Source organism: Dysidea avara, chromosome 8 (genome assembly GCF_963678975.1).
Source record: "Dysidea avara chromosome 8, odDysAvar1.4, whole genome shotgun sequence".
NCBI lineage: Eukaryota > Metazoa > Porifera > Demospongiae > Dictyoceratida > Dysideidae > Dysidea > Dysidea avara.
Window position 1 is genome coordinate 3,408,105 of NC_089279.1, and position 25,680 is coordinate 3,433,784.

Consider the following 25,680-nt stretch of genomic DNA (forward strand, 5'->3'; position numbering starts at 1 on the left):
ATTTTGTTGTTACTAAACATAGTCACAGCATTATTGCGGTCTTAGGCACTGGAGGGTGTACACAGAAGGCAGAGCCTGTTCGAGGTTGAGTAGAGAGATTCGAGAAGAACTTGAAGTCTATGGTTTCAAAAGCCCGGGTGCGGATTCTCAGTTGCAATCAGGACAAGAAATCATGGCGGAGGTCGAGGATGCGGTACAGGGCAAGGTGGTAGGTTAACACGGACTCCGCCGTGCATACACCGTACCAGTGTATCTCATGTCACAGTAACTTTTTCTTCAAAGTGTGTAACATTATTAATATATTATATCAACTTCATCATGGAATTTGCAATGAACGTTTATCCACAGAATATTAATGTTTCGTAGATTGGCGGCATGAGGGGTAACTAGCTAGCTAGATGTAAATCAGTTTGTGTGAGTACTGGAATGAAATGTTTGTTTGAAAGAGTGAGGTTTTGCAGGTACACAACCCATGAAAGTCACAGTAGAAAAACTTCATGTTAATATTCACATGATTCCTTTTCAGGTATCCAGGTTGTAAAATCATGCCAGCAACTTACAATATTCTTGCAAAAGACTAATACATAACTTCTACCATGAAATTTTCTACTGTGTTTATCATGGGCCATCAATACACTTCTGCGTGGTTTGATGTTATTATTGATTTATGTACTATCAACTTAATAGACTCTTGAATCATTGATATTCACATGTATGCGTTTATTGCAAATTCGTGGTGATAGATTTTAATTTAATACTTATATAAATTATTCCCTGGGTAATTCTTCAAAAATGTATAGCTACGTACAACCACGCACACACACATAAGTTGCACCCAGACATGTGCATGACTACAATAAGCAGAGGACGTCCATCCATTATAGTAGCAGTATAAATACATCAGTGAAAGGTATGTAGTCATTTACTGTAATTATACCACTAAATGTTTCTCGTCACAGGGTCTGTGTTTTTATTATTTGATTAAATTTCTGTTTGTCATCTTATTTATAGATTTGACCTGTAATTAAATATAGAGCATGTGTACAGTACAGGTATACTACTGCAAGAAAATCCAACTACAGTGGTATCTGCGCTCTGTCATCACTACCACTCCAAATACTCTGTGTGTTTCTTTCATAGCAGGGATACGATAACACTTGTCATCATGATACCTCGGGGTACATCTCTGACACAGAGAATGATGGTAGGATGGAGTTAACATCAAGGTTAGTTCAATGTAACTGATGGTTTTATCTCGGGAAGTTTCTTTGGCTGCTCAGGCTGTTTTTTAATTCAAAACAACCACTGCTCTACATATACTAAATTACGTTTCCTTGTATATTCTTGTAGTTCAACAACTAGATTTTTAGTGAGTAAACAGGCTATACTATTCACATAATGACGGATTAGTGTAGTAATATACTGCATGTCACTCTTAGATGTTCTAGAACACAACTGATGTCACCAATAAGGCAGGACACAGTTCTACAAACTAGCATCACTAGGGGTACTAATATATCATGCATTGCACTGCAGCCGCTACCTGTTATCTGTATTTAGATGTGGAACAACCTTTCAGTTTGGAGGTGATCCCACCAGATGGTTTTGCTGCTAATGTACAAGGTATGTTGAACTGTCAACATTTCAGAATTTATTTCAATTTATACAAGGCGAGATACAGCTGTCTGGGGAGATTGAGCTAAATACGCTGACCCCAAATGCTGTTGTTGAGCAGATTCCATCAACCCCTTCATCACCATTTGTTTTAGGTAATGCTTGAAATGTGTTTAGTGGGTTGTTTTACCAATTATGTGTTGTGTGTACAGTGACAGATGGACCAATACCAGTATATGAAGATGAAGGCACACAGATGGACCTACCAAAGTTCAGTAGTACACAGGTTCTGACGGGATGGCCACCAGGTATACTTGTAATATACTAAATATTACCAGTGTGATACATATTAATGAAATAGGTCACCAGTAATGGAATGCGAATATTTCTTTTGATGAAGTTTTTAACAAAATCCGTCCTACATACATGCTGTCCGTCTGATGTACATTAATATAACAATGAATCATGTGCAAAACTGTTTGTCATTTGTCTGCAAATTAAATATCACATCACTTGTAATGTTGTATACAATTAATAATAGGGTGGTTCTTATTGATTGACCATACTGTGCAGAATGGTTAATCACCTTTGCATGGATTGCTAAAGATTAGCTATACTACATTGTATTGTTGTTGGGGAAGCTAATACTTGTAAACTGAAGTAAATCAATTCCATTGTGGTTACTACAATGTACCAGTTCCAAAACAATCAGAATTGTTTTGTGTAGTCCTTTGAATGCTGTGCTGAAATTTTTTTTTAAAATAGTTACAAATTAAGCATTATTCTTTAAAAGAAATGCTTTTACTTTGTTCATAAATATTATACAGTTCTTTTTCAAACCACCTGTGTAGAGGGGAGATATAAGTCTGGACTATATCTTTAGAACTCACTTTGACGTTATCCTCTGCCCTGGTGTGTAGAATGGATTAGAGAACATCTTGACATAAGCTGCATGTAACATCTTGAATAGCTACACAACAATTGTTCCAAGTAATATATGAACACTGCTTCAAATTACTCTCAATAAATTATAAATCACTTGACCTCGTGTTGCCTGACCAGTACATGCCAGGTGCTTAGGCCACTTCAACTTGATTAGCTGTTTCACAGTGAAAACTCAAACTGGGGTCAATAGGTTGGCACAAAATTCAACATAAATAAATCAGCACAGAAATAACAAAACAAGAGTAAGGGTACGATCAGGCTCATTCACAGTCATAGTGTGTTTTGAGCAGATATTGGTATGTGAACAGTAGATAAATGCATTGGAGGGAAGAATATGAGGCTCGGGCTCAGACTTTACAGTATATGATAGTTATTTTATCTCTTGATAATTACTTTTATTTCTCAATCTTCAACAAATGTGGGTTGGTTGGGCCATGAAACAACTAATCAAGTTGACAGTCTAAGTGCTGAATGTAATTGGTCTGCTGACATTACCAGAATGTAGTGGCAACACATTATAGCTGTGGCAGCAGAGTGTAACTATAGCACAAGTGACACATATTACTCATGCTATTGTCTCTTAGCAACCACACCTTCCATTGCTAAACTGAGGTAAAACTCACAAACACATGTATCATTACAGTGTACAATATAAGGGAAATTATTGCTCAGACAGAATGGCCAAATTTGATTGGCCATTTCTGAAATTGCATAGCCATAAGATAGAGGTGTACTACCGCAGTACGAAGCACAAGCCTTCTGGAGGGGTCTGGGGGCATGCCCCCACCCCCCCCAGGAAATTTTTGAAAAAAAGATCACTCTGAGATTGAATCTGAGACCACTTTCAGCTACTTATCACTGAACTTTATGCACATACATTTTACACAGAATTGTAATACATGTACAAAATTTGTATTGCTGCTTACATATTTTACAAAAAAAAAAACTATGAATCAATGTATTGTACAGCCAGTTTGTATACTTAGCTAGGCTAAATGCTTTGTTACAAGTGGTGTTTGAGCCAACACAGATTGAATTATAACTATCCAACTAGCTATTGTTAAAGCTTCTCTTGTGAATTGCAACTTACTCTCGAACTTGCCGTGTGCAGAACACTTTTATCACCTGACTTTCATTCCACTATCTCCAGCCAGTGTATTCTCCAGACATGGGGCCAAGTACATTTAAAAGTACTTAAGTAAAGTACAAGTACTTTTGAATTTTCCAAGTACAAGTACAAGTACTCCAGCAGCAATCAAGAGAGTACTTAAGTAAAGTACAAGTACATGCTGGAAGTACTTAAGTAAAGTACAAGTACATTTTGCTGTAGTAAAATATACACTATATACACTGTATTCAGTGTATTGTAGTATGTAAGTGTGCCTAGGGGGGTTGGTTTTTGTCAACCATTCTCTCTCTTAAACTCTTAAAACGCACTGACTTGAACAACAGCATTGGCGACATCGTTAATCATGGCAACATTATACACAGTAAGGTTGGGGAAGACAATAGAAGAATTGCAAGAAGTTGTAAACTGCACCTTCATATAATTTTGATACTCTCATTGTATACCCACTGTGTACAAACTATGTGCAATGTTTGCAGTACTTACAAGTACTTTAAGTACTCAAGTACATACAAGTACTTAGCAAAGTATATGAGTATAAGTACAAGTACATTGGGGGAATTTAAGAAAGTATTTAAGTAAAGTACAAGTACTTTCAAATCTGTACTTAAGTGTACTTAAGTATAAGTACTCATGTACTTGGCCCCATGTCTGGTATTCTCTACACATTCTAACCACAAAATGGCCATCTTGTACTTAATATCGTACCTCCACATCACAAATATTAATTTCTTTTCTTCTAGAAAGCGCCACTCGTGTAGTCAGTGTAGTGATTGCTTCTTCACAACATCGACTGTAACCCACAATCGATAATTGGGGTAAACACGAGGTGCAGTGCTCTAACTTACGCATGCGCATTGAGTCGATGCTTCAACAGGATCAGGACTTCACGCAGCAATAAAGTAGCTTCGGTAAGGAAAGGTAGCGATATGATAATAATAATAATTATAATAATACGTACATGTTATAAAGACTAATAATAAAGAATTACAGTTGTGAAAATTTCGATCGGTACAAATGGCCGACCAACGGCTACATTGATCGGTCAACAGCATCACTTGGTCGGAAAATGGCCAATGGCTGACTGTTATATTGTACTCTGCATTAATACTAACTGCTTGTGTACTGCTATACAACTAGCAACCAGTTGTAATTACACACTTTTTGTGAACAGGAAAAGGAGAGGGTCTGGTAAACATAACATAGTACCACGTGCAATGTTCCCACCAAACAATTAGCCTCTCTGCTACAGACCTGCAGTACATCACCAAACAAAAGTCAGGGAACAAAGCCCACAAGAATAACAGTGCTATGCTATGTTCATTAGGCGCTGCCTTTCTTTTCCCATCCACACACAACAGAAAAAAAAGCAGTTAGAAAATGGTATGCATAAAATCCCTAATCTTTGGGAGATAATGAGGTCCTTAAAATTCCTAAGAGACCTTTGGATAGGTTCTCTAAAATGAGACCTCCTGAGGGAGTTACTACCAAGCAGTGGGCAAGCACACCTCACTGATGTGCTGAGTAGCATTACAGATCTTACTAATGATCACTTATCTGCTATGCCTCCCTCAGCAGATCAGTGAACTTCCTTTATATATATATATATATAACAATGTAGAAGTAATTGTGGGTTTATATTTTGTACAAGATATGACATGATGTTTTACTCAACCCACAGTCAATCAATCCATCTACTAGTACAAATATACCCACACCATTTTTCTAAGTCAGTTAGAGATCACCCACTCAGATCTTTGTGGTTTTAAAAAATCTCGACTTCACCTTGAGTTTTTAAATTCACGAAGAATCGAAGATCCTTGTGGTAGGTCTCTAACTATTACTTAGGCTACCCCAAACTAAACGTAGCTATACATACACATGACACTCACTACACACCTGTTTCATCTCCTGGTCTCTGGTCTGGCTGCCATAGTTCTCTGTAACAATGATTAATTTCATCCGACTGTTTGTTGCATATCCATAGCTACAGTGAGTGACATGGTGAATTTATCATGTGACAGTGCACCCAGTAAATTACATTTTGTAGTTCTCTGAAGGGTACAGGAGTCCTAGGTAGTGCTCACGTGGGTCACCAACCTTTGAAGAAACCTGCGACACTACACACACAATACTGGCACAGCCATTGTTACAAGAATCACGTGTACCTTTCTCCTCTACTACATCTATACACGTGTGAACCAGAAAATGAAGACTAACGTCCGCTTCCGCGCCAGAACGTGAATTCGGAACCCAAATGTGTAATGGAAAGTTCTAAAAGAAATACGAAACTAATAACCAGTTGTTGTACAAGGTAGCTAGAATTGTACCTCTTTAGATATTACAGCAATACATGCTATCGCCATTAATTCTCCTCGCGAAGTGTCTTGTTTTATCCTCTAACAGAACGTTCAGTGAGCACTAATTAGAGCAGTATATCACGAGCGTTTATACGCAAGCGTAACTCCAGTTAGCGGGAGATTTGCACGCAGGGGACATTCACAGCAGTTCGTGATGGCAGTGATCCAACCGGACACGTTTGTCAGTAGACTGGAAAGATTGTACGAATCCTGGAAGGTGTGAGGAATGCATGCACCACGTAGTCTAGTTTTCTCTAATTAATACCCATCACGTTATTGAACACTTATAATATGTATACCATGTACCAACACCATTATAACGTGTTGGGTGTTTGAATGGTGAAACAACTGTTTCCAATGCACTAGTAATGGACCTGGAATGAGATACGTACAATAATATATTTATGCCATTGTGTGTAGTAGGGGTATCCCCTTACAAGCTGTTTTATTTAAACCACACCACAATCATTACAATTACCACTGCAGGTACGGTACTTGGAATACAATGGGTTGTATCGAAGGACTTCTGTGTACAGAATTTTGAAATTAGCCGTTTTGCTATTAAATAAACAGGAAGTGTTGCCTTTGTTTGATGTGCTATCCATGTATGCAACAAGTGACAATCCACTCCCTGAATGTGTCATGTCAGATTACATGCTGTTATGTAGACTCCCTAATACAACACTACCACATGTTCTCCGGTCTGCTGTATACCAACTGGGTGTCTGGCATGATTCAAAAATTTCTAGTACAGAAAAGTTCAATTAATTTTGTTAAACTTGTCCTACAAACTCAAATGTGTCTAACGGTCTGCTGTAATTTTTCTGCTGTATAGTAAAACAGTATGTATGGTCTGAACTACTGGTAATACTATAGACATCTTGTCACTCAGTGTTTACTTATGAAACACCTTTAGCCAGGTGCTGTTGCACTATTTTTCAACAGGTGGTCCTATCTGCAAAATCACCTATAGTATCTCTATATGACATAGGAGTGTACTACAATTTAAACACAAATGGTAGGGACCACAAAGGAGTAGGCGTGGCCCACGAAATAATATCACCCAAAAAACAGCCTCAATTTCCCCAATGACGATCAGGCAGTATTGGTTAGGTGAAACTAAGCCCAAACAAGCTTTCAGATCGACCTGAAACGCTTTCAACAAGTTGCTATGGAATTTTAAAAATAATATATTTAACAGAATTTTCTACTGACTGAGTAAGTAAGTAACTGACTGATGCCTTCAGACAAGCGTAACTCGATAACGGCTAAGGCTACAGGCTTGATTTTTTTCACTGTTTGACGTCGCTTCGGCCCGACAGGTGCCTTTTGGCATACCGCAGTACGTACAATGCATTCTTCATGGACTTAATTACCAGTATCCTTTGTGTCCCATTCATCTTTGCTGACAGCGAAAAGTGTCGATTTGGCAATAGCACGTGATGGCTTCCCTTCGTAATGGAAATCATCCATATTTGTCATAGTGGCTATTTTGATATCAGAGGTGCTTTTCAAACAGTTCTTGATTCATACTGCTGTGTAACGGGTTGAACATAGCTAACAACAAAGCGTAATGGATACTTCACTTTTCAGACAAAAATTGATATAACTGAGGTGCGTGGCACCATTTCTTTCTTTCGGTATGCGTGGATTGCAGAGGTGCTTTACGAACAGTTCTTGATTCGAAATACTGCGTAACAGGTTGAACATAGCTGAGAACGAAGCGTAATGGATACTTCACTTTTCAGGTGATAATTGGGGGGCGCGGTGCCATTTCAGATGCGGTATGTGTGGGTTCACCAGTCATAATTATTATTTTACAAAAAAAAGTTAACAAACAAGTACACAGAAAAATTTGGAATTTTCAACTAGAGTAGGGACCATAACACATCGATAAAAAGTACTGAAACAAGCTGGAGTAGTGCACGATATTAAATTACAGTAAAACAATAAGTGTTATATCCCTACTGTGCATTTCTATTATGGTATCTTGAGCACAGTAGGGATATAACACTTCTTATTGTTTTACTGTGATTTAATATCATGCACTACTCCAGCTTGTTTCAGTACTTTTTATCGATGTGTTATGGTCCCTACTCTAGTTGAAAATTCCAAATTTTTCTGTGTACTTGTATATTTCACCAGGGAGTGCATGTAGTCCTTCGTAGTTATTATATATAGTATACAATCACCAGTTAATGGTGAAAGTTGTGGTTATGTTCCATGGATATGTAAAGTTTATACTGTAGGAAGATGATTTGGACTTTGTACAGTGGGGTCATGTGGATGCCATCTGTGTTGTAGTCGGGAGAGATGAGGTACTCTACTCCAAGTCAATATCATTACAGGTAATTCTCCCTTTGTAATGTGTTGTCTTGAGTGTCCCCTGGGACTTTCCCTCCAGGTCTGGTTGTTTGGATATGAGCTTACAGACACAGTGTGTGTGTTTTGTGAAAACGAGATACACATTCTGGCTAGTAAAAAGAAGATTGACTTTTTGAAGCCTCTCGAGCCAGTTATTGGCAAGAGAAGTGACTTACCAAAACTACATCTTCACTTGAGAAACAAAGTATAATTGGAATTGTGGAATTAATGGATTTGTAGTAATTGGTGTGGATTTGCAGAATGATTCTGACACTGAGAATTTTAAAAAGATATTGACAGCAATTAAATCTAGTAAAAGTGTGAGTCTTAGTTTTTGTGTGTGCGTGTGTGCAGTATGGTGTGTTATGTGTTACTTTGTAACAACTTCTCCAGGGTGGCAGAATAGGAGTCTTCACTAAGGACAATTTTACTGGTGACTTTGTAGAGGGATGGAAGAAAGTCTTGGAGGATACTAACTTGGAGATGGTAAGCTACATAACTAACCAGCATGCTTACTTGTCTACGTTGTCTACTTGAGCACCAACTTGTGGAAACTCTTCCTAAAAAGAAAATTCTGTAATGTGCACTAAGGACAAAGTAATATGATCTCAACAAGAGACTGGCTTGATAAGTCTGAAAGAGAAAATTTTTATAAGCTGACCAGTAAAAGCAATGATGTTTCTTCAGTCTTCACTGTGTAAATCTCCACCCAATATGGTCCTCAATCTCTTACATCAATGGTGTTTGGCCAGACGTTTTCCCATGCAGCCTTACTGCTCAACCTGAACTTGTATAAACTTCAAGTGTCTATAATTATTGTAATGTGGTTTCTTTACAGACAGATGTGAGTGCTGTGTTTGCATACGTCTCATCAGTGAAGGACAACAATGAGGTGGAGACCATTAAGGTAATGATTGGAATTACATGTGGTTTAATTGGTGGGAATTATATTTGTCAAACTGGTAAATAAAGCATATTAGAGGAATGTTAATTTGGCTAATGACTAAAATTCATCAATTAGCCAAATTAAAATCCTCACCAGTAAAACCATGTATATGGTATAGTATACATGTAAGGTTACTCATAATAAATTTGAGCGCTACACACACAAAACACAGTACACACACATGCATAATGATGCACAGCACGTGTCTGATATTTCATCTTTAGGTTGCCAGCAACACCAGTTGTCATGTCTTCAACAAGTATGTGAAGAGAGAGATTGTGAAAATCGTTGATGAAGAAAAGGTAATGATTACACACAAGTGTATTGTATACAAACAATAGCATCATCATGCTTAACCTATCATGGGCTGCATCAATTAGCAGTAATCTTCTCTGTATTTACTTCAGGTTCTTGCCACCCAGAACTTATTGGCACTTAGTTAATACTTTGTTTATGTCTTAACAAACAATTAAAAATAATAACTATAATCACTAGTCTACTAGTTCTGTCAAAGGTCACATTGTGGCTTCTCACCAGTAAGTCTTCTGAACCTGCCTTTATAACCTACCCCCACATGAGAGGCTGACAAATCATGGAAACAAGGTAGTGTTTAGGTCTTCTCACAGTCCTTCCTCCTCTGATCATAGTGTGACCATTCTCCTGTTGTTCTGATTAAGTAACATGTTCAGTAACGCTGTCATTATTGTCCTCTCCTGGCAGTTTTACTTTCTACCTCATCTGATTCCCTTCTTATGACCCAGCCAAGGTTGAGTTGATTCCAACCCTTCTCCCTTACAGCATGACAGTTTTTTTTTGTAATGACACAAATCATCTATGAGCTGATTGGCTGAATGTAAGCACAAGTAGTAGTCATGTCATGTACACGATGTGGACCTCAATACTGACTGTACATGTCAAACTTGAACTTTGAGTCCACCTTCAACATAACCAAATCTCCAACATCAGTTTTGGACTCTTCACCTCTTTGTCGTATATTGTTGCTTCTGAATATTCTGTGCCTTGACAATACAGTACTTTACCTAACTATTGGTCACATTTGCTTTACCTCATTGAATAATTATCTGCCATATAACAGCCTTTGGCTAGATAACACACTAGCATCTCACCCATATAGCAAATAGAATGGGATTCTCCTTATGAGGTTTGTGGCATTGTCCAATGCTCCATCAAAACTGGACCCAGTAGTTCATCCCAGTTTCGTCCCTTCTTCATCACCAATTTGGACAGCAATGACTCAAGGGTTTTGTTCAGCCTCTCCACAAATCCAGAGTAGCCCCCCAGATGTTGGTAACTGCTTCACTCCCAAAATTGCCGCTGTGTCCTGCAGAACATGTGACAAAAATCAGCAGCTCTGTCATGTATAGTACATGCTGGTACCCCATGTCTCCACACTACTTCAGCTAGACAGCCTGCTACAGTCTTAGCATCAGGCCATTTGGTGAGGTAATCCTGAAACACTAATGCTTACCTGTTGCTCTTGCTGATCACATCAAATTCTTTGAAGTCCATACCCACACACTCAAAGGGCTCCCCTACTGGAATACTGAGGTGGTAGCCATCTCTCCTGTCCCTGAGTAGACAAACAAGCTCGGCAATCTTCATGCACATCAGCATTCGTTCTTGGCCAATAATAATACTGGCTTACTCTCTATAACATTTTCATTTTCTTGGGTGCAAGGTGCCCTGCAAAAATGGCATCATTGTTATCCAACATCAACTGTTTTCTCAACAAAATAGTTGCTTGCATCCGGAAGTTGATGAGGCTTCTTAGTATAAAATACCATCCACAGTGTAATAGCCTTTTGTGTGGTAACTCTTGTGCAATGTTGCATCATTTGGTAAGATACTCTGTTTCAAATATTCCATCAACTGTGACAGCTCAGGGTTTCTCATTGGGTGTCTCTGACTTTATGCATCGTAGATCCAACTATTTTTATCTCAATATGTAACTGGAGCACGAGGTAGGGAATCAGCTGCTTGATTTGCAATACCAGGTTTGTGCTGTAAGTTGATGTTTAGAAGAAAAGTACCAGTACCTGATCGTTTAAATGACCAGTACCATTTAAATGACCAGTACCAGTACCTGATCATATAAATGATGAGACTAATGCTTGATGGTCCGTGTACATGGTTACTTTTTGTTACCAAGGAGGTAAACTAGGAAATGCTCCAATGCAGCAAATTCTAATTCAGTTTATCTCAACACTGTTGGTTGGTTGACTTGCATATGCTACTGGGTGTCTGTGTGATACCCTTTTCATCTTCCTGTTTCAAACCATACTCACTGGCATCTTTTTTCAGATTAGTAAAAGTGTGGACACAGGCAGCTTAAAAAATGCTTCTGACACTCAGGAGACCATGTAAATTGTGTTCTATCTTTCCTCGTTAGAGCTGTTAGTGGCATTGGTCAACCCTTCTCCATTACTGATAAAGTCCCAATATGTGTCGTCTTATGCTTGGAATCCTCTGCCATCTTAACCTGGTGGAGGCCTCACATCAAGTCTAGTGACAAAAACACCTTGGGTTCATTGTGTCCCACCATGTCTACTAACTCATTAATTCTTGGGAAACGATCAGGTACTGTCACCGTGATAGTCAACGCATACACAGAGCCCTCCACCCTTCTTCCTCGCTAGCACTATTGCAGTTGCATATGGGCTATTGCTTGGTTCAATACACCCAAGTTCAGTCCTCATCTCCCTGGCGTACGGCATAAGGTAGTCTCAAACAATTGGTCAGGAGCCATCCTCTGGTAATCCTTTAGTTGCCTCCAATAGTTCCTATACAGATGTAAAATCAATGTACTGCAATTTAAGGCAGCAGAGATATGCTGTTCAAGGATCTGTACGTACTCTGCAATGACCCTTGTAACTTTTCACAATGCTGTCCCACCGTGCCTTGTCTTCCGTGCTCAGTGTTCGTTGCCATGTGTGCTTAGCTGCACCTAAAAGAAACCATCTTACCCTCAACTCATCTGAACACCCGTTTCTCCAGTGGCCTCGCAGTAATCATCCAGCAACACCTCCAAATCTTCCTTAGACTCTCCAGTAGATAACCCTTTCACGTAGCTCCTTAAATGCTATACAACTGTGAGGTAGTCACTTCCTACTGTACCTGCTATTGTACTTGCACTGAGTACTGTCTGTGAAATTACATTCACCCCCTCAGACACAGAAAGCACATTCCTGATATGTGGGATGCTGGCACTAAGGGATTCTGCTGTATAGCAGTCAACACTGGTGTCTGTGGAAGCTTGCACCTGCTAACTGACACGTGACTATGGTTCTGATGGGTACGGTGTGGACGTGAGTAGAGGTATGCAAACCAGCTTCCTTTCTGCTTCGCTGGTCACAGCCACAGTCTGCTCAGTAGCTGGACCCATATGGAGTATGCACAGTTCACGCCATGCTTCCTCTGGTTGGCTTTGTCAGCCGGTCCTCCATACTCTTCCTCTCCAACTATAGTGCCTCAGACGCTCTGCTTCCTGTGTCTTGTTAACCAGCAACTGTTTGTACAATCCCTTCTGTACTTGTGCACTCCACATACATTAGACAACATGCTAGGGTACCCTTGTGCTTACACTGCAAGCACGTGAACAACGATGATTTGTATGGCGTCTGTATTATCACATCATAGCATGCTTGTCACATAATTTATATGCTCACACAGGTCACACTGAAGAGCTTGGTCTTCATCTTTCGCTCTGCACATGATGCACAGGTCCATGGGTTTGAAATCAGTTTCTCCCTCCATTGCTAAAGACTTTCTCCACTAGGACTCTTCTCAGCCATAGTAACCTCTTAGTAGACTATCTTGGTAGGATCTCCAAATTGTAGGATCATGGGTGGTGCCTAATCTTCTCCATCCTCACTTCTGGTTCTCGCCACCCAGAACTAATTAGCACTTAGTTAATATTTCATTAATATCTTTAACAAATAATCCAAAACAATAACAACTAAGTCTAAAGATCACTAGTCTATGAGTTCTGTCAATTAAAGGTCACAACATGGTCTATAACGTACATTCTGTGGTAGCCTTCGGTCACATGATCCTCCCTTTACATACTTAGGCACAAGTCTGTGTGTATGTACAGTGTAGTACACACAAGCTTGCTAGTTGTTTCCATTGAAACTGTTTTGGTAGAGGTCTGTTGCATCATAGAAGATGCTAAACATATGTCTTGTCTAACAGCTTGGAAAGTGATTGAGGACGAAGGCATAAGAGATTACGATGTCCTTAATAGATCTAATCATTTTCCTTTCCTCCATATTACAGAAAGTGAAACATTCTAAGTTAGCAGAAGACATTGAGCGACTAGTAAATGATGACAAGCAAATGTTGCCAGCTGATGTTGATGGAGACAACGTAAGTGGGCTATAATTGGAGTATTGTTATATTTACCTCATTGTTGGTTACTAGTGCTGAAAATGAATGCCAATTTTTGTCACTACACGTATGTACAGTATTACATATAGCTGTAATGGATGAACTGGCATGCATTTCTGTTGATATGCACTAAATGATTCCTGTGAACTCTGCTGTAATCAGCTTGTTCAATCTCAGTACAGCACAGAGCATGAAGGAAATTAACAATTTTATAGTGCATTTGCAATTAGAACTCAATTCCAGGTATGATGTCTAGCATAACCCTAGATTTTGCATGGAGGTTCAATCCCACTTGAAGTGTATACGTAAGAAATGTTGTGCACACTAGAGCTTGTTAATGTGGACACTTGAGGACACCTAGACACTTAGTTAAGGTCCCAAGGTATTCCTTAATACATAAACTGACCTGGAAAATCAGAACACCTTGATAATCTTGGTTGGTCCTACACTACACCGGTTCCAAAAATTATATACCTGTCATTGTATGCCTACAGATTGAGACATGCTATTCTCCAATCATTCAAAGTGGCGGGAACTACCAACTGAAGTTTAGTACTGTCAGGTGACTGTGTTTTATTTATTGAACACCATCTTCATGTGGTTAATATGTAGCAATGACGATAAACTTCATTTTGGGACTATTCTTTGCTTCCTTGGTCTTCGGTACAAGTCATACTGTTCCAATATTGTCCGTACCATGTTTGTACAGCCTTCTAAAGTAAGTGTGTTTTGTATGTGTGTGTTTGCATGTTTTGTGTGTGTGTGTGTGTGTGTGAATCTGTCTAACTTCTAATTGACACAGTAGTAGTCAAAAGTAGTTTGAACACTAGTATGGTAATTGGCTAATTGTTAGATCCCTTAATGTGTTGTTGTTTCCTTGAGTCACATTGCTCCACTTTAAATGAGGACTTGATGTTGTCTATAAAGCAAATACCAACCATCCATGTCTTGCTTAACAGGTGTTGATGACTCAGCTTCCTCAACTGTTTTTCATGAGACAAATTTTGGCCTCCTCGAGCATTCTAGCCAGGAGTATTTGCCAGTACTGACTCCTTAGTACCTCTTTTTACATTGTATATGCATGGTAGTGTATTGTAGTATAATGTAGGTGTTACATTATGCTATCACTACCTGCAGGAGCAAGAGGAGACATACAATTTCTTACTTGCTGTTTATGAGAAAGTGTTGGAATCACTCAAAGATGGAGCACAACTCAGTTCAGTCTATGCTGCTGCCATGAAACACATTGAGCAGAACAAACCAGACCTACTGGAACACTTTACTAAGACTGCTGGGTATGTTACTAGCCCATGTTACTAGCCCATGTTACTAGCCCATGTTACTAGCCCATGTTACTAGCCCATGTTACTAGCCCATGTTACTAGCCCATGTTACTAGCCCATGTTACTAGCCCATGTTACTAGCCCATGTTACTAGCCCATGTTACTAGCCCATGTTACTAGCCCATGTTACTAGCCCATGTAACTAGGCACAAATTGCATCATGAAATAGGCACGGCATGTGTACCATATGTACGATGTGGTATTTGTGTGTCTCATATTTTTAGCACATGTGACTTATTTGAGTATATAGTGTGTAGTAACTCTATTTATTGTGCAGCTTTGCTACTGGAATTGAATTCAGAGAAAGTTCAATGATGATTGGTCCAAAATGTACTGCCACTGCGAAAGCAGGTCAGTGCTGACCTCTGTTTCCTATTAACAATTAGACAACAGTTTCATGTTTACAGGGATGGTGTTTAACGTAACGCTGGGCTTCAATCAGCTCGAGAATCCTAATGTAGAGAATGATCGTTCTAGAGTGTATGCCTTATTAATCGGGGACACTGTGCTAGTTAATAAGGTGTGTACCATCTCGTACAGTATTGTTTGGTTGTTTGTGAGGTGTCAACTCTCTCTCATTTCATATAGGATGGTCCTGCTACTGAGTTAACCATGAGATCTAAAAAGAAGTTATCAAGTATAGCAATATTGTTAGGGGTATGTGTCTGTCTGTCTGTATGTCCATCTCTCTTCCATGCATGACGGGTGTAGTTCAGGTTCTGAGACTTTGATTACCCACACCTTCACCTGTTAGGCATGGTACAGCCTCTTGTGGGGGTATTAGTTTTGTCCCCAATAAGGAATTCAAAGTGCACACATCTAAGTAGTACACTAGTGACCTAGTGTTTCACCGGATAGGTATTGCCATGGATTGGAACAATGGCAGCTGAGGGCTTTGCTATTTTGCTTGTGTGTACGTGTATAGTGTAGTATGTGCTTGTGTATAGCTGTTCCATACCAGTCTGTACGTTGGTGTGTGTATTGTGGTTAGGATGAAGATGATGACAAGGGTCCTCAGATTAATGTGAGTAGTTGAGTGGTGTGTGTAGTATCTACCTGATGGCTTGTGTACAGCCTGAAGATGTGTTACATGGAGCAAGTTCTAAAGTGTTGGATCACAGAACAAGAGTGAGTGACGGGAACATCTACAGAGATACATGTGTGATAGTCTATAATATTGATAATATCACTCACTTCTAGACCAAGCATACGTATTGTGTGCATGTTTTGGTCTCTTTGTGTTTATGTGATAGTCTGTCTTGTTCCCCTACAGACGGAAGTGCCAGCAGAGGATAAGAGAAAACCTCACCAGATGCAACTGACAAAACAAATCAACGAGGAAGCCAAAGTGAGTTTGTATCTCCATGTAGTAGCTAATAGAAGCAAGGTATCTCAGAAACCAGTCAATTTGTTTTACTGGGACTCCCTTTCTAATAGAGCAGTCAGCCACTTACTGTATAGCCTAAATATTTCAAGGGAGAAATTAACAAATTTTAGACTAAGTGTTAGAGGGTTAACAAACTTTAAGACTCCATATATTGCAGGAATTGTTTGTAAATCCGCAAAAAAAAAAAAAAAAAAAAAAATTTATACCGCTCAACCTTGAAAATACTGCCCCTCAAAATGTTTATAGACTATATACGGTATACATACAGTTCTATTTGTAGAGCATCAATTTTTGTTATCAATCTTATGATACCCTGGAACAGTCTACTTTTGCTCAAGTGAATAAACAAATGAAAGTTAACTTCAAATTTTTCAGCATAGTCAATAGGGGGTTAGGTATGGTACAGTACATATTTGTACAGTAAACATCAGCTCAACAATACAACCACAGCATTATAACAATGTATGTATCACAAATTTTACACTTACACAATTTTCTTTCGCCTCAATTTATGATTGCTTCATGTTCTGTTTCTCTTTACTCCAGAGAAGATTGCTGGAGAGCAAGGACTCTAATAAACAAAAGAAGTTAGCAGTTTACCATTTCTGAAATGGCAGCATATGATATAGTCACTCTTCCCTACAGAACTAGGGTTGTCCTTACTGCTTACAAGAATTCTACTGCAGTACCGAGAGAGGCTGATGTTCAAAATGCAAAGATTTTTGTAGGTCAGCAAAAAAGCTTTAGAATTAACTGTATTGATGTTAAATGATGCAAGACTAGTGGAAGAGCTTAGTTAAGTAGCAAAACATGTAGTCAATTAGAATTGAGCTAACAAACTTTTTGGCTTTAGTAAGTATGCAGAATTTTGTCCGTACTAGGCAGCACACAGTGGCTCAAATGTACTGGCACTGACTGGTACAGCAATTGCTTCATCTGAAGTGTTAGTGAAGTTTAGTTAACTTTGTAAGTTCCGATAAAGCTCCATCCATCTCTATAGCTGTTAATTGTGACTGCCTGAGCAAAAACCTGCCATGCTTGCAACATATTGAAACACACTGGGTAAAAATTACACACGCTACATAAAAAATTACACATGTTTCACAGTGAAACAAAACTCAAACCAATAAAACCTATACTCCATCAGATTTGCCTGTTTATTGAGAGTAGGAATCAAGGCTGGTTTTTGCTCAATCAAGCACAATTGTTGAATCAAACATTGACTACATACCCAACTTTTGTTGTTCAATGTCTTGATTTATAAACTTGTACTCTCCCCAAATAATAATCTCGTATTGTTTGCGACCAGTGCATGTCTGTATATTTGGCAGCTATCACTCTGGCCAGAGCCTTGTGTTGTTTACAGTTATTACTGTCATTGCTCTTGTAGATAAACGTTATGAGGCTATTCTCATTCCTGTGGATGGGCTAGCAATACCATTCCATGTATCAACAGTTAAAGTGAGTGTAGTAAAGTCTAGTAAACTCTTGTAAACTAAGTGTAAAATTGTGACTGCTAGAATGTCAGTAAGAGTGAGGAAGGAGACTCAACGTATTTAAGAATTAATTTCTTCTTCCCTGGAAGGTAAGGCTGTTTCATCATCAACTAACTGTTGTGATGTGATTTGTGTGTGTAGTTCTGTAGGGAAGAATGATGGGGTGGCATATCCCAATCCTGATGGGTCATTTATTAAAGAAATGTAAGCCATGATGGTATACTGGTGTGACCTATTTTGGTCAGCTTTAGAGGGTGAAATTTTGTGAAAGTATAATAATAGGCTCCGCCTGTTAAGCAAGGCACTAAATCACTCTATTAGAACAGTCTTTTTAATACTGTGCTACATCTCAGCAAGATGATCAGATCTATATACAGTGTAGTTACCCTTCACATTTATTTGGAGTGCCCTTTGAACTGTTGATATATTATAATAGTACTATCTATGAGACCAAAACAGTGGACACTATAATGAGGTGGTCTCAGGGTTGTCAACATGCAATAGTGTATGCTCTATTAGGGTAGTGGTATGTAGCTCTGTCAACCAATGAACCGACTACGTTTTTCTATCAAATTTGTAATATACAGATGTTCAGGTAATGGAGGTCCAACTGTACTTCATCTCAACTCTTCACTAGTTTTGTCTTTTTGAGGTCCCACTGATTTGTTTTGTTTTAATGAAGCAGAAAGCTATATGAATTTCATATAGATCATTCCGATCATCACGGCAGTCAGGAGGCATGGTAAACCTCACCAGTGTGTTCCAGATGATCAGGGAGATGCAGAGAAAGTTTAAGGCCAGAGAGGCTGAGAAAAAGGAACTGGAGGTGTGGCAGTATTACATCACTCAATATTATGATGTCATCATGTATGATGTTGTGTTGTAGGGTATAGTGGAACAAGCTGCTTTGATCTTGAACACTTCAAAGACTAACTCTGTTCGGCTAAAAGATCTGTACATGAGACCTGTATTGGGATCACGTAGAATACAAGTGTGTGTGTGTGTGTGTGTGTGTGTGTGTGTGTGTGTGTGTGTGTGTGTGTGTGTGTGTGTGTGTGTGTGTGTGTGAGACAGACAGAGACAGACAGATACACAGAGACAACATTGACACTGTATTTAGTATCATGCGATTCCAGAAATGCTCCCTGTTGTTTTGTTGTGGATACCACAAGGCTATCAGAACAGTCGTGATTGTTCTATTAGAGTGTTTCATAGAAACTCTACAGTGTACACACTTCTGTATAGCACATATAAAAAATCCTCACTTATAATTTCTCTCAGCCAGAACAATTATAATTTTCTCCAGTCCTGGTATACTCAAGATATTTAAGCAGTTATCAACCTATCTTTGTCCACTACAGGGATCACTAGAAGCTCATACTAATGGTCTACGCTACACAACACTTAAAGGAGACCGGGTGGATATCTTGTATAGTAACATAAAGCACGCCTTCTTCCAGCCATCCAAGGGAGAAATGATCGTGTTGATACACTTCCACTTAAAGGTATATGTGGTGTATTCTATTTATAGCACAGTACTTAGGCATTTACATTGCATTTTTTGTTACATTGAGGATCTAAATATAAACTTTAGGCTGGAACATAGTACACTACACAGACACATACTATATTTGGATATATAATTCATATTAAGAAATAATCTCATTATGTTTGCATAATGTATATAGTTTGGTGTTCTTTATTTAGAATCCTATTATAATTGGTAAAAAGAAGCATCGTGACCTACAGTTGTACACAGAAGTGAGTATCATGTGTCACTGTCACCCACCCCCCTTTTGTAACCCCCACCCCTTTGTGTGTCACTGTCACATCCTAGCTTGTGTAACTGGTACTCCCCTACACAGGTTGGAGAGATCATGACAGACTTGGGTAGGATGCACAACATGCATGATCGAGATGACCTCCTTGCTGAACAGGTATGGTCAAGAAATGGCGGTATCACAAACATACCTAAGTTTAACTAAATTATCTGTATATTGCTCATTGCTACACAACATGTATGTCTCTCACTACACGTATCATTACAGGCTGAGAGAGAGCTAAGGATGAAGCTAGACAATGCTTTTAACAGTTTCTGTCGTAAGCTAGAGGCATTACCACAGTGCCATTCAGAATTTGAGAGACCATTCAGAGAATTAGGGTTTGTCAGTGTATTTGAGTGATGATGATGATGTGACACTTGCTTGCAGGTTCTATGGGGTCCCATTTCGCAGTACAGTACAAATGTTCCCTACCACAAACTGTCTCATCAGTCTAGCTGAATATGTGAGTGTCTGTAGGAATTAGTTAATAGTAGGAGCTGTGAAACTAATTAACTTAGTTACTGACCTTATTAGGCAGGGGTGATAGGCCACTTACAGTTGCAAGTTGGTTGAACAGTGTAACAAAACTAGTATTTAATTTTTTTTTGTGTGTCAAATACAAGTAGCTTTCTGTAGTATATTATGTTACTACAATTGTACCATATTAATTTTGGTTTGTTCTCAAAATAGCCACCATTTATTGTCACACTGGACGAGGTAGAATTAGTACACTTTGAAAGAGTAGCGGTAAGTGACATCTGCTACAATGTTGTGTGTGCCTGTTATAGCTCTCTTGTGTTTAGTTTCACCTCAAGAACTTTGATATGGTGTTCGTATTCAAGGATTACAATCGTAAAGTGGCCATGATTAATTCCATCCCAATGTCTTCGCTGGACTCTGTCAAGGAATGGCTAAAGTTAGTGGTAGTGTGAGACGTGGCCTTATTTAGCTGTTGGTTATGAGTACATTTGTGTGTACGTATTAGTGTACACACATTTAGACCTCATAGATCAGGACACCTTGATAATCAAAACATTTGTCCATTGTCCCAAGGTGTCCAGAATAGACAAAATAATTTGGTTGGTTAGTTTTGGGCTATACAATAATCATCATAAAATGCTTATCATGATAACTGTATGATGTATGACTTGTCACGATAAAGATAATGAATTTGTAACTATAAAGGTATTGAGGATGATAGTAAACTGCTGTATATCTTGTGGGTACACTTGTGAGAAAAGTCTCCAACCAGTTTTGGCAGAGCTATAAGGACCACTTTGGCAAGTAATTGCCTATAAACAATTGTAAATATTCCATGCTGTGTTAATTATTGTTTATCATGATAAAATAGTGCAAGTTTTCCGTTATCACACTGCCATTACCTTACAGCTCATGTGATATCAAGTATACAGAGGGAATACAGAGTTTGAACTGGGCTAAGATCATGAAGACAATTATGGATGACCCGACTGGCTTCTTTGAGACTGGAGGATGGGGATTCCTTGAGCCTGACAGTGATGTGAGTAGTTGTGTGAATGTCTTGTAGTTCTTCACAGAGTGAATGAATAAACACACATACACACAACGCATGCTACATTCTCATTTTGCTCTCCAGGAGGAGAGAGGTTCAAATGATGGAGATTCGGATGCGGACTCAGATGAGTACAATCCTTCGTCTGATGATGACGTCGATGGCAACGTATCAGAAGAAAACAGTGATGACGACTATTCCAGCCTATCAGAACACTCGGAAGAGTCATCAAACTATGACGATGAAGAAGAAGAAGGAGACAGTGAAGAAGAGAGTGGGAAAGACTGGAGTGAACTAGAGGAGGAAGCAAGACAAGGTGTGTACATCAGTGAGAGTAGTGGCATCTGTTAATATGGACACTTGAGGACACACCCACACAATCCAGTCACTTGACTACGATCCCACTAAACTGATCTAGAAAATCCAATATGTAAAATGTAGCATAAAGCCAACCTTGCTTTGACTAGAATGTTTGTAGAGACCTTTTTCTCTATTCAATCCTTGTGTTGTCAGTGCCCTTCATGACAAGCTAGTAAAGCTATGTAGGTCTTTTTTACATTACTAAGGTAGGGTTTTGTAATTGTAAGTACTCTTTGTCAATTCTTTCTAAGGAAAGGCGTTTGTAGGAGACTGAAGCCCCCTCAACTAAAAACACTCCAATAGAGCAGTTAAAGGATAAAAGTGGAGTTGCTTTTTAAAATGTTAAAATAGACGGCAAGCATTGAGTTTACACTTTTAAGGAAATATCCAAGCTAATTTACTGTATGTTACTAGACTACCATACAGAATAGAAGTACTAACAGCCGGCTAATATATTGCAAAGGTACTGCTTTAGGCCTATAACTGAAGCCATATATACTTGCCAGCCATATATCACAGCGACAGCGGGTCACAGAATGTCCCTCGTTATTAACACTCATTTTTAGGTTTCACCTTGGTCTCATGCCAACAACTGTGATATAAATATAAAACCTGTTGTTTTGTGGTACACAAAATACTATGTTTTCTACCCACAGCTGATCGTGATCAAGGTGCTTATGACGATGAAGAAGAAACTCGAAACAAGATCAAGAAACGTAGCAGACCAAGTGGAGGAGGCCATTCACACTCACCGGCAAAGAAAAGGAAACGCTGAAATATTTTAATCACCGCAGCAGTACCCTCGACCAGAAACTCCACACCACACATGCATACAATACGTATAATAAAATATCATAAAATCATTTTAAAATTATATTACTGTTGCATTAGTAACAAATGCTCTAGCAATATAACAGTCACAATCACTGATCTTGACTTGTGGTAGCTTGCAGGCTGACATGCGATGATGCAGGGTAGGGTGGGGCTCCGTGCTGCAGCTACTCTGCATCACCTGTCCAAATGTACAGGCATGCATCAACTAGTATACTACTTATGCATGGTACTCCCTTGGACAGCTACTTTTTTTTCCCATGTCTTTTTTTTTTTTGTCATTTTTTTTTTTTTTTGCTTTTTCCCTTTTTTTTTCCAAATGAAAATATGGGGTGTTATACATGAGTGCATAAATACAATACATACTCTAATTCTTGGCTTGTTGACGGAAGTCCCAAGTTTTGCGTGCATGTTCATTGTATTCTTCAGTAAGGAGCATACCAATTCGATCTCCCTCTACCCCTACACCAATCAACACTTAATACCTCACACATTTGATAGTTTCCCTACCTCATCGCTCTGCCTCGTCCACCACGATACATTACTGGCATGAAGCCACCAAATCCACCAAAGGCGGCTGCAGGGACAAAGTATCCTCCTCCTCTACCTCTAAAACCACGCCCCCTTCCTCGACCTCTAAAGCCACCTCTATCTGTAGAGCTTACTCCAGGTAGATTGGTTCTTTTTAGTGTTACCTATACAGCAATTAATTGTAGCATGTTTAGTGGGTGTGAGTTAGTGTATAATGCGTACCTTCAACTGACGACCTTTAAATAATGATTCATTTAGGGCCAAGGCTGTCTGAGCACTGTCCTTATCAGCAAACTCAACATAAGCAAACCTGCAGGATATGTTAGTAAACTAAATTTGCATTTAAACAATAAAAATAAAAAAATACGCACACAAACTGATCCATAGTCACTAACCCTTTTGGATTTCCGGAGAATTTATCACACATAATAGTTACTCTGGAAACAGCACCACAGCCCTGGAAGTGCTGGCCCACTTCTTTAGCTGTTGAAGAGTAATCCACGTTGCCAACATGCACTGATCGAGCATCAGCCTCTTGTTTCTCCTCAGGTGTTGGGAAATTAGCAGCAGCAGCAGCGCCACCAGCAGCAGCAGCAGCTAAAATATACATGATGACAGAGGAAGAATTAGTCAAGAGTTGTACACAATTAAAACATTCTATCACCTCAAAGGCCAAAAAAAACAGCCAACTTGAAAATAAACTACAATGCAAACTGTTTTTATACAGAAAGTATTCAATTTATGGACTTCAGTGGCATATTACGTCCAGTTTACCTTTTCTGTACATAAAAGTAGCTATAGAGACATTTATACAATTCAGCCTATCACATTTTACCTTGGGCATTAAGCAGTTCACACTAGTAACAGTGCAATATAGGACTAGCTTAGTGGAACATTTTATTTATTTAAAGAAACAGATAATATATGCCCAATATCAGATGCTATATGTGACCTGCTGAGTGAAAACCCGGCTTGTTTACATAATTGTGTTTTAGAGATAAACGCCATTGAAATACATTGGGTAAAAACACATGCTACATAAATAATTTTACATAACATTTTAATCACTCCAGTAAACAGTGAAGGAGGATACTTGAATCGAATAATCTAATATAGCAGTGGATTCGTCTCTTCATGGAGAATAGGAATATCTTTGTTTCGTTACTGTACCATGGAGCAAATGTGAGTTACGTGTGTTTGTTTACGTTGCGGTAAAACGTAACTTTATCATTGCCGTTTTTAAGCTTGAACAGCCTTCTTGCTTGATAGCATGAGTGTATTTAAGTCAAAAACTATACCTTGATGAATGTCCCAGTTAATTGTGAATAGAATAGCACAAGTCCCAACCAGGGTATTTGATAAGGCAATATGGCGCTCCATTGGCCCAGTGTGAACACAAAATGACCTACACAACTCATGGCTTCTGTTCCAATTTTCTCAGCACTAGTCCAGCTTTGTGACCAATACACATCAAACATAAGCTGATTGGTCCAGTGGTATACTACTGGTGGAGCAGTAGATGTCTGGGTTGGACCAGTTTGGCTCATAGTCAAAACACTTATCAAAAACCTTGGTCCCAACTCCATAGCCCATTGCACTAGAGAGTTATGATTAATTAAACGAGTGCCTGTAAATTTTTTTCCATATAAGCACTGTACAAATCGATTGTTTTGTTCTTCTTGTCTATCGCTATAACTCCAAAAACCACTTACCAGAAATTGAAACTTTAACAGTCCATTAGTTTTCCCTCTAGACAACAAAAATGTCATAAAATGAAATTTGAGGAAAAGGCAAACAAGTCGGGTTTTCACTCAGCGGGTCACATATAAAGTATTGCTGCTGAAAGTCATGAAAGGCTAGCTATGCCACCGATGCTACAACACTGCAAGTGAATACGAACAACTCACAAGATTTATTGGGAGGCGTGTTTAACATCTGGTCCACTTCTCCTTGCATCTCCTTCAGCTTCTCTGCCTCTTCTTCCATCTCCTTAACCCTGGCCTTTATCGCCTCTAACTCCTAACAGAACACACACTTGCATATAATGTGCAGGGAAGAAGATAACTTATGTCCCTATCAATATATATAGCCCCACTTCAAGCTTACTGGATAATTGACATGAAACTGTTAGGGAATTTGACAAGCATTCATTAAACGCGCAAGTATTTTGTTGCTACCTTCAAAAACCACATCAAATCCCTGTGTTATAACTGGGAATTATGGTGGGGATTCGACAATCTAGGTGGACATATTTGACATTCGTGTGTGTCAAATCTCCACCATAGCCCCAGAGGGGGGGGGGATACATTAATGGGTGCATTATTCCATATAAACATGCAAAGTTTATCACTTCTAACATTGGGCTTGTTTATGCTTACATGAACCTATAATATAAACCCACAACACAATGTCTCACTGGGTCGTCCTCCTCGGCGTTAGGGTTATCGTCCCCATCTAACAAACTATCATCAACGCCACCATCTAACAGGGTAGAATCGTCCTGGTTATCCGGTGCCTCTGTGCCTTCTTGTGTGGCGCTGCTCTCCTCACCGGTGTTTTCACTCATCCTTTTGGTCTCACGTGGCCTGGTCGCAAAAACGTTGGTGTGCGCGTGCT

At 39.1% G+C, this 25,680-nt stretch overlaps 4 protein-coding genes across 6 annotated transcripts; 2 read left to right on the forward strand and 2 right to left on the reverse strand.

Annotated features, from left to right (window-relative positions):
- LOC136264524 (uncharacterized) lies at nucleotides 1-2,133 on the forward strand. 2 transcript variants are annotated; one of them, XM_066059285.1, is made up of 7 exons: nucleotides 1-208; nucleotides 1,141-1,226; nucleotides 1,440-1,507; nucleotides 1,561-1,623; nucleotides 1,671-1,769; nucleotides 1,827-1,922; nucleotides 1,976-2,133. In XM_066059285.1, the coding sequence occupies exons 1-7, from the start codon at nucleotides 173-175 to the stop codon at nucleotides 1,984-1,986; spliced, it is 459 nt and encodes a 152-aa protein (XP_065915357.1). In that variant the 5' UTR covers nucleotides 1-172; the 3' UTR covers nucleotides 1,987-2,133. The 2 variants fall into 2 exon arrangements, with proteins under 2 accessions (XP_065915357.1, XP_065915358.1); XM_066059286.1 differs by having other exon boundaries at nucleotides 2-208; nucleotides 527-1,226.
- Nucleotides 1,997-6,154, reverse strand: LOC136264525 (trafficking protein particle complex subunit 2-like protein). Its single transcript, XM_066059288.1, has 6 exons — nucleotides 6,016-6,154; nucleotides 5,854-5,959; nucleotides 5,727-5,805; nucleotides 5,585-5,672; nucleotides 2,505-2,584; nucleotides 1,997-2,457 (listed from the first exon to the last, which is right to left on the reverse strand). Exons 1-6 carry the CDS (start codon nucleotides 6,049-6,051, stop codon nucleotides 2,394-2,396), a joined length of 453 nt encoding a protein of 150 aa, XP_065915360.1. The 5' UTR covers nucleotides 6,052-6,154; the 3' UTR covers nucleotides 1,997-2,393.
- On the forward strand, nucleotides 6,105-22,601 carry LOC136264510 (FACT complex subunit SPT16-like). Its single transcript, XM_066059269.1, has 34 exons — nucleotides 6,105-6,262; nucleotides 8,295-8,393; nucleotides 8,450-8,614; nucleotides 8,670-8,729; nucleotides 8,803-8,895; nucleotides 9,248-9,316; nucleotides 9,580-9,657; nucleotides 13,652-13,741; nucleotides 14,257-14,324; nucleotides 14,375-14,480; nucleotides 14,900-15,057; nucleotides 15,383-15,456; nucleotides 15,513-15,625; nucleotides 15,694-15,762; nucleotides 16,097-16,129; nucleotides 16,180-16,233; nucleotides 16,379-16,453; nucleotides 17,039-17,079; nucleotides 17,138-17,220; nucleotides 17,883-17,953; nucleotides 18,013-18,077; nucleotides 18,130-18,192; nucleotides 18,697-18,814; nucleotides 18,875-18,979; nucleotides 19,350-19,493; nucleotides 19,696-19,749; nucleotides 19,854-19,925; nucleotides 20,037-20,149; nucleotides 20,199-20,274; nucleotides 20,502-20,558; nucleotides 20,615-20,727; nucleotides 21,201-21,330; nucleotides 21,427-21,658; nucleotides 22,359-22,601. Exons 1-34 carry the CDS (start codon nucleotides 6,200-6,202, stop codon nucleotides 22,475-22,477), a joined length of 3,123 nt encoding a protein of 1,040 aa, XP_065915341.1. The 5' UTR covers nucleotides 6,105-6,199; the 3' UTR covers nucleotides 22,478-22,601.
- On the reverse strand, nucleotides 22,568-25,680 carry LOC136264521 (polyadenylate-binding protein 2-like). 2 transcript variants are annotated; one of them, XR_010705159.1, is made up of 7 exons: nucleotides 25,481-25,680; nucleotides 24,972-25,083; nucleotides 23,460-23,661; nucleotides 23,287-23,374; nucleotides 23,044-23,228; nucleotides 22,900-22,995; nucleotides 22,568-22,714 (listed from the first exon to the last, which is right to left on the reverse strand). XR_010705159.1 is itself a non-coding variant. In XM_066059282.1 (6 exons), the coding sequence occupies exons 1-6, from the start codon at nucleotides 25,628-25,630 to the stop codon at nucleotides 22,959-22,961; spliced, it is 774 nt and encodes a 257-aa protein (XP_065915354.1). In that variant the 5' UTR covers nucleotides 25,631-25,680; the 3' UTR covers nucleotides 22,899-22,958. The 2 variants fall into 2 exon arrangements, 1 of the variants encoding a protein (XP_065915354.1); XM_066059282.1 differs by lacking the exon at nucleotides 22,568-22,714 and having other exon boundaries at nucleotides 22,899-22,995.

Excerpts from the sequence above, each read along its gene's own strand:
- LOC136264524 (XM_066059285.1), top strand. The coding sequence starts at position 173 with ATGGCGGAGGTCGAGGATGCGGTACAGGGCAAGGTG. Across the intron at positions 1,508-1,560 it reads ACAAACTAGCATCACTAGGG|ATGTGGAACAACCTTTCAGT; the intron begins GTACTAATATAT and ends ATCTGTATTTAG. Across the intron at positions 1,624-1,670 it reads TTTTGCTGCTAATGTACAAG|GCGAGATACAGCTGTCTGGG; the intron begins GTATGTTGAACT and ends AATTTATACAAG.
- LOC136264510 (XM_066059269.1), top strand. The coding sequence starts at position 6,200 with ATGGCAGTGATCCAACCGGACACGTTTGTCAGTAGACTGGAAAGATTG. Across the intron at positions 9,317-9,579 it reads ATGAGGTGGAGACCATTAAG|GTTGCCAGCAACACCAGTTG; the intron begins GTAATGATTGGA and ends TTTCATCTTTAG. Across the intron at positions 17,080-17,137 it reads GACTCTAATAAACAAAAGAA|AACTAGGGTTGTCCTTACTG; the intron begins GTTAGCAGTTTA and ends TCTTCCCTACAG.
- LOC136264525 (XM_066059288.1), bottom strand. The coding sequence starts at position 6,051 with ATGGCGATAGCATGTATTGCTGTAATATCTAAAGAG. Across the intron at positions 5,806-5,853 it reads AGATGTAGTAGAGGAGAAAG|TGTCGCAGGTTTCTTCAAAG; the intron begins GTACACGTGATT and ends TTGTGTGTGTAG. Across the intron at positions 5,673-5,726 it reads CCTTCAGAGAACTACAAAAT|CTATGGATATGCAACAAACA; the intron begins GTAATTTACTGG and ends CACTCACTGTAG.
- LOC136264521 (XM_066059282.1), bottom strand. The coding sequence starts at position 25,630 with ATGAGTGAAAACACCGGTGAGGAGAGCAGCGCCACACAAGAAGGCACA. Across the intron at positions 25,084-25,480 it reads ACGCCGAGGAGGACGACCCA|GAGTTAGAGGCGATAAAGGC; the intron begins GTGAGACATTGT and ends GTGTTCTGTTAG. Across the intron at positions 23,229-23,286 it reads TTAAAGGTCGTCAGTTGAAG|GTAACACTAAAAAGAACCAA; the intron begins GTACGCATTATA and ends ATTGCTGTATAG.